The sequence below is a fragment of the Mizuhopecten yessoensis genome, unplaced genomic scaffold (assembly GCF_002113885.1).
Source record: "Mizuhopecten yessoensis strain PY_sf001 unplaced genomic scaffold, ASM211388v2 scaffold11141, whole genome shotgun sequence".
In the NCBI taxonomy this organism is placed as follows: domain Eukaryota; kingdom Metazoa; phylum Mollusca; class Bivalvia; order Pectinida; family Pectinidae; genus Mizuhopecten; species Mizuhopecten yessoensis.
Genome location: NW_018408900.1, coordinates 430,072 through 438,030, shown reverse-complemented (window position 1 = coordinate 438,030; position 7,959 = coordinate 430,072). Strand labels below are relative to the sequence as shown.

The window sequence follows — 7,959 nt, the reverse complement described above, 5'->3', positions numbered from 1 at the left end:
ATACATGTCAAATGAATGGGGTTTTTTCACTGAAATATAATATCCAAAAAAATCATAGATTTAGAGCTGATCAATTGGCATACACTTCTCAATCAAAATTGCAAACTTTGAGATCTGCAATTTCGTCCGCTGATTGTTCGTCTCCTGAGTCTTGGGCTGTAATTATTGTCATATTTTATTTATTATGTCGACCAATCAAAATCGTCTATTTCATCAACCGCGCCAAGTTCGCCCTTCTTATTTTTACCGGGAATGACATGTCAGCATTTATAAAGACTTGAAATAAGTTTTGTGTGACGAAAAGGTAAGCTTTGTCATTCAGGTAATCAACGAATATAGCGTAAGTGTTTTCGTTGTTTTTGAAACCTGTCGTCGCATTGTTTAAGAAGGTTTCTTCTCACCTTTTCAGGTTTATTTACATCGCAGTGTGGGTGACGTTAGGCGCGTATAATAACCACTGATAACACATAATGACATGCCAGTAAAAATCCCCTACCAGCTGTAAGTCAGTTTAGCTAACTCGATCCAACGCAAGAAAAATCATAAATGTACATGAAATAGATACATATGTAGCATTCTTTTTTAAAATATCAAATATGTTACGACTCAAAAACAAGTTAAAAATAATATGTAGCGTTTCTGAATATATTATCCCGCCCACTTCGATTTTTGGTAACATTACTCTGAAAAATGTGGTTTTCCCTGTGAATATTAATGGCATTGATAAATTCATGGTCATAATTATATTATGACTCAGAATGCACGTTCAACAAGATACAAGAAGCTTTATTTAGTGTCGTATATGGCATAACACTGAACATTAGCTCTGTGGAGCTCTTTTTACGACAAACATAAGTATAAAAACAGAGTAATAACAAGGTAAAAGGCATGCTAATAGAAAAGGTAGGATTTTGCAGCATAACTATATACATTGAGCTACTAAATAATCAGAAAACAGTTTGATGATAGCACATGCATGTTAAAAGCAGGAACAGAACTAATTATAACATAAGCATAAATCATAAGCATAAAACATAAAAACATATCAGATTTTGCAAGCACATATTTCATATATATCACAGATGGTTAATAACGATACTTTATATTGGAAAATGATATTATGATAATAAGATTTGAATCTTGAAACTTGTTCACATTAGACATTCTTTTCTATGGATTCAAGACACCTCCCCTTTTAACAATTCCTCTCACCAGCCACTATAAAATTTAGATCCCCCACTCCGTAGTCCGTACCTGATCGGTATCTGTATCAGCCATGTCTTCTTACCGTAATATTGTAGCAAACTAGCTATGCTGTTGGATATATGAGGATACTTCTGTAGCCAAAACAAAGATGTAATACTAATAAGCCAATCTATAGATGTAATAGGAGGAAAATAAATCCACGGCCTGACCGGAACTAAAAACCTGGACCCTCCAAACTCGTGGTGGATCAAACAAGTCTGGTTCCTCTACAATCCTACCTCCTTTTTCTAAGTCTTTGCCCCTAAAAACTATTTACAACAAAGGGCTGAGTATCCCCATACTGTGACTTTTCCCCTATGGTCCGTACCAGCCACATTGGAGATTCCTGTGAGTATACCTACCCAAACTGGGGTGTATCTATACAGTTAAGTTATTCTAGCTCTGCAACATTGCCTATGTCCGATCAATCACTGCTTGTGATCATTTTCGTCTTGTACTAATGAATATATACAGAGGATATATACAAAGCAGTATCAACGTAACAGTAAAGGCAAAATAACTACCTATAGAACGATAAAACACCTTATACATTAACTGTAGCTAACTGAATGCTCCCGCTACTGATCGCCGAGAACGTGCATATACACACGCGGCCAATCGCTCGCTGCCCGCGACACAGGTCTCGACCACCCTACCTGTACTCTGGCAATGGCTCAGAAAACTCAACAGGCAGATGTCTCGCTACAATGATAGCTCGGCCGCACTACATGTACCTATATTGTACAATCTATAGAACTCCTCTTGCTAACCTTGAGTTACCCTGACCACTCGGTGATCCCTATAACTCCCTGTAGCAATCTAACGAGCTCTAACAGTGCCCGTGATTTATCAATGTAGCGGACCCGAAGCAACACGATAGCTCGCCCTTGTAAGGTATGATACTTTGGATTGAGCAATCGTAATGAGTAAGTCTTATTCAGACATACCCCATTATTGAAAGCTCACTCTCTAGTATACTTACAACTAACAAGTAATGGTCTGCTCTCGTGTAGCTTCCGACACAGAAAGGTGAATGACGTTGTATGCTGGCCGAGTGGCCGTTGCCGAAAAGCCGTGTCCTGAGAAGCGATGCATGCGTGTTTAAGCCGGCTTATATACCCATAGGCCCCACCCTACCTGTCAATCACCCCTAGACTGTCCACATCACATATGTGTTTTGACCAGGGCTAGGTCAAGGCCAGCTCTACTCAAGAGCGTAAACAACATCGAGAATGCACAGGAACACAGCGGTTTACAAATGCAAACAGCTAGCTCAGTACGTTTTTGTCACAATACTTAGCATTCACCCAGCACTTGAAACAAGGGTTTGCAATCTCACCAATTTTGTTATAGGAGAAAGAGAAATGCACAGCCTGACCTGGATTCAAACCCACGGCTAGGACCCTCCAATTTTTTCAATGGACACTACCTATATTTGATACCTGATTTCTGATTTGCCACCCAGTCCACATAGGCTACACAAATAATAGCAGATTATCAGACATATATGCACAAACATTCTGGAAGCACATGCACAGAGGTTTGTATATTAATGGCATACAAAAGAGAAATGGCCCAGCTATTAACACACATCTGCAGTGACAACAACACAATTGTGACATCAAAATGCTTTCATTCCTTTGCTCATTGTTTAAAGGTGGATATGTATTGGCTATATATCCTGACTGTACAATACAAGACAGAAAAATATGGTGAGGAGATAACATATATTTCACTTTTTTTTTTAGAACAATCCAGAACTTGAAGTTACCCGATTAAGATTAGTAGATGACATAGATTGAAACTATTTGTGTAACTATCAGTTTTAGATCTACCGGTTTGTGAATTCTGTTTATCATTTTGTTATTTCAGTGTACTGAATAGCCTAGATGGTCACTATCAATATGGCTACTAGAACCAGAAAGCGGCGCTGGCAATCTTCACCTGACAGGAAAACTGCAAGGTTGTAGTCATGGATTAATTTAGAAATAAAGAATGCTGTGTAAAAGTACTAGTTTTAAATAACTTTCAGGGTTTGACTCTTAGACTACAGTTACATTAACTATTTCAATATTGAATTTGATCTTTGTTGAAAATTGTTCTTGCAGCATAAACTTTGTTATAAATCTCTCTGATCACTATATTAAAACTGAAAAGTAACCCCGAGTCATCAACATCTCTGAACTTTTGATGTAAATATTGTCATTAACTAATTTTGTAATTTTTATATTGCAGAGCCAGCTTAAATTTTTCTCAGCTTGAAAACACCCCTCCAAGAAAGCGACGAGCAGTACTTGTTGATGACTCTTCTTCAGTCACTGATGATATGTCGGACACTGAGTCTAGTATTCCAGCAGAGGAGTCCTTTACCACCAAATCTTTCTATGGTGGCAGACAGAAGAAGAATTTCCCCCATTCACCAGGCAGGAGGAAGGCAGCCCAGAAAGTTAGATCAAAACTGTCCGAAGATAAATCTGCCTCTGAAGAAGATGTATTGACCTTTAAGTCGAGCAATGAGGACAGTAGTCCCCAGTCTGATATTTCTATGGCAGTGCTGAGGACCAGGTGAGGCACATTCGTCATCAGGATATATATCTTTTTTAAAATATGGATTATGTTGAAGGGAGATAACCCAACTAAACCCATTTCAAATGCTGAAGTTCTCATCTTAACATATGACTTTGTTGTATGCTAAATTTTTTGCCACAAAGGTTTACATTTCACCTGACATAGAGTAGAGCTAGGGTTATCTCCCCTATTAGCCCAATGTTGTTTACCTCTTTAGTTGAAATGTGACCTTTTTGTAAATCCTGGATTTACTACCTTTCCATTGACTCAAAGGAAATTAATGAAATTGTAATTGTTTTCAATTTTCAGACTTGTCCAATTAAAATAGGTTATATGCATGTTAAAGGTAGAAATGCATGTTTTAAGGCTTTCATCTCTTGAATGTCAACTTGAGTTAAGGCCACAAGTTAAGCTTCATCTTGATGTCATGGTCATGATGTTGTCCTCTGATCTTGTTGAATATTTTACATGTTACAGGAAGACACCTAATTCCACTGGGAAAATCTTAAAGAAAACTTTAACAAAAGATAAAAATGTGAAAGCCCTTACAGTGAAAGAAATGTCGGAGAAGTCTGCTACACCAGAAAATGGCAGGAAATTTTTCAAGCACAAAAGCCCAGCTTCTGCTAGCAAGGTAATTGGCAGCAGTGTCATCATACGCAAAGGCTTCAATTTAAAATTTGTTCCTTCAAGGAATTCAAAAAGTGCTGGACTGATTGGAAAGAAAAAAGCAAAGAAACCAGGAAAGGTTTCTAAATCAAGCAAACCCCATGAAGTAAAATCTGGTGAAAGGAACGTGTCTGAAACTTTGATAAACACAGAGACATCGACAACAGATTCCGCTTGTCACAGCACCATGTCTGATGTGTCGGCCTCGGAACAAGAATCACAAAAGACAATTGCCCAGCCCGAGGAGGTTGGGGCTTCCGAAGATCTGTTTCCAGATGGCTCGGAGGTTACAGAAGACAGCAGTCCTGCTTTGGACTGTTCCTCGTTAGCTAGCAGTATGACTGACCTCACATCTGTAGAATCTGGTCCGACATTACGCAATAGAGGAAAGAATCCAGTTACTGGAAAGACACTTTTTCCTATTTTTACTTCCTCTAAAAATTCACCAAAGTCATCGCCAGTGCTAATTCAGAGGTTTGTTAACTCATGCATGCACATCTGATAAGAGGTGTACAATTTCATAGATTATTAGAGATTTTGAAAAAAATATGTTTGCCGAACCTTTATTTTCATGGGAAATACTGTATCAGTATTGAATATCTTCAGACTCTAGCTAGCCCTAAGATCTATTAGCCCCGGGTGTCGGGCAAGTGGAATTGTACACTCGGGCAAAAATAAGCTATTAATGTATTATAATTAATTCTGAACTATCATTTAACTTGATAAAGTAAAAATGTTGTTTACAAGACATTAAATAGAAGCTGTATACAGACATATACAATGAACCATATTATTTTCACATAATTTATACCACACTTAAGCTTGATGATGTTGAACCATAATGTCAGTTCCATCTATAAATGAAGATCCATACTAAATAAATTGGATATATATATACAGTAGATGGAAGTGTCATTAAGTTGTGATTTCTCCAAACTGATGTCTTGCAGACATCCTGTAAGGCCCTATTCTGTCTTTGCATATTGCAAAGTTATCTTCTCTTGTGAGCAGGTATTGATTGTTATGTCATTGGTTTGTGTGAGAAAATTACGTCGTTTTCTCATAAATTGATGACGTTACTCTCACAAACAAGTGACGTAACAATCAATACCTGCTCACAAGAGAAGATAACTCTGCAAAACGCAAAGACAGAATAAGTGTTAAAATCTTTTCAAACTGCAAATTTTGCAAAAATTGTATTAAAATCAAAGAACACAGGGGAAAGCCCTTGATTATTTACTGAGGGCCACTTTTATAAATGAAGGGGCCCATTGCCCCCATTTTCAAATTCATAGAATCAACACTGTATTTGACATCTTTCTTCTCATGCAGGAACTCCCACATGCGGCCCTCACCGAGAATGTCTCCACGGCGGCGGTTACGCCCTGATAAGGACTCGCAGGAGCAGATGATACTGGTAAGGTTAAGCTAATGATATCATTGCATGGGTAAGTTGTTTACCAAGCTTGTGAAACTTGAATAAGCATGAAAAGGTTTTGGTAAAATGTCAGCTAAGGTGAAACTTTATAAGATTTTATGTTGGATGAGCCTGTTTTGTAGACTTGTCATTGTATATTTTGTACTGGTGGGCATCTTTGTTTCCAAATATTTTTTACAATGATATAAAAGTAGGTACGATGTAGAGCAGTAGGTAATGTAATTGTTTTGTTTTTGTAATAAAAGTGACTGATGATTTGACATTGGTTGGTACAGGATGCTGGCCAGAAGAAATTTGGTGCGATCCAGTGTGATGTATGCAGCATGGTATATACTCCAGAGGACCCCACAGACGATACCACTCACAGCAAATTCCATCAGAGTCTTCTTACAGCACTCCGATTCCCTGTAAGTAGGACACTGGCACAAGTGTGTGACGTGCTTGATATGAACAATAACAGTCTTGGACCTTCACTTGGAATCACAATCTCTAGTATATTTATGTTAGACATTTCAGTACTCCAGTTTCCTATAATTCAGACTCCATAACTGTTGTGTGACGTTTTAGAGTAGCTTCTAGTATTTCTGGATGACTGAAGATGATCTGATAAGAATTAAATCCAAAAATCACAGTATTGTTTCCAAACCAAACTAACTAAATTCAGAAACCTCACTCAAAGCTAAAGGTAAAACTGCACATTCTCATTTTGAATTTCACAGCTTGTATAAAATAACAGCACTGTACCAGTATATGTATACTGTTTTATTGTTAGGGATGGAAAAAGGAGCGTGTGGTACAAGAATACCCGGATCTAGGAAGTCGGATCATCATGGTCCTTCACGATGACCCCAAGTATGCCATCAGGAAGGTAAGACGTGGGGGCAACATAACAGCCCACTGTTAAGGACATATGCTTCTTTATCCATTATGGAATTATCTTCCTGATTTTAAATAATAATCAACACTGTTTTCCCAGCATGTCCAAAGCCTAATTTTCACGCAGGCAAAAGTGTTATCTGGTGCATGTTTGCAATGCTTGACAGAAAATTAGTCCAGATTGTGGAATACAATTACTAAAATAGTTTTCATGCTGTCATTTTTTCACAGACTCAATTTCTTCTTATCCAATTTTCATGACACTTCAAAATTCACAAAAATAAATGTCATTCCTAGTCCAAGTTTGCATGCCAAGTTTTTGAGGCTCATCATTATTATAAATTAATATTTGATGTCATTGAATCAAAGTTCCTCTATACACTTTATATTTCTGATCACTTCCAAATATGACAGTATCATTATTATTCATAATGCCCTGTTAAATGTAAAACTACATAAATAGTTGTAAAATGAATATTCTATCTAAAATATTTGTCTTTTTGATGAAGTTTATCATTGAAATGATAGGTGGAAGACATCAACAAGATTATGGGACAAGAACTGGGCTTTCCTGAAGCATCTCTTATATTCAAGTATGGATACAAGGTAATGTTCACTAATGTACCCTAGTACCTTATAGCAATCAGCAGGCCACCAAACAAAATACATCAACAAAACTGATTGAGAAAGTTTAATAATACTTTACATTGTAAAGTCATTGTCAGCCGACTTCAAAATAGTACCGTAAAAACCCATGTAATTTGCGCACTTTTTTTTCAGAAATTTAATACCCAAAGTGGGGGGTGCGTAAAATACACAGGTATAGAAAATTTCAAGTTTTTTTCAGGAAAAGATCGACGATTCTGGGAGATCGCCATCTTGGATTATTTCCCTTATTTATTATACACGGAACTCTAAGACAAATGACGGTCAACAAATTTATTTATGTCAAACATTAATAAAAGATACATAATGTGTTGTTATGTGAGTTTATGTGAAAAGTATTATTAAATAGGTAACCGTTAACAAAAAAAGTTTAGCCAAATTCCTATGCCAGAGAATCGCCGATCAACTTACGACATTACGTTTCGACATCTCGGTGCGTTTCCCCATACTATTACGAAAATGTAGTTGTTCAATTTAAGCTCCGTTCCATGTAAGTT

The 7,959-nt window shown here is 37.1% G+C and overlaps 1 protein-coding gene across 1 annotated transcript in view; it reads left to right on the top strand.

The window, feature by feature from the left end:
- The first annotated feature begins 222 nt into the window (after nt 1–222).
- Nucleotides 223–7,959, top strand: part of LOC110466685 (N-acetyltransferase ESCO1-like) — a 14,545-nt gene continuing 6,808 nt past the window's right edge. Inside the window, exons 1-8 of the mRNA XM_021523364.1 lie at nt 223–304; nt 3,118–3,208; nt 3,481–3,810; nt 4,291–4,956; nt 5,815–5,899; nt 6,196–6,327; nt 6,693–6,788; nt 7,325–7,402. Coding sequence (XP_021379039.1) covers nt 3,135–3,208; nt 3,481–3,810; nt 4,291–4,956; nt 5,815–5,899; nt 6,196–6,327; nt 6,693–6,788; nt 7,325–7,402 — 1,461 coding nt within the window. The 5' untranslated portion in view covers nt 223–304; nt 3,118–3,134. The remainder of the gene's footprint in view (nt 305–3,117; nt 3,209–3,480; nt 3,811–4,290; nt 4,957–5,814; nt 5,900–6,195; nt 6,328–6,692; nt 6,789–7,324; nt 7,403–7,959) is intronic.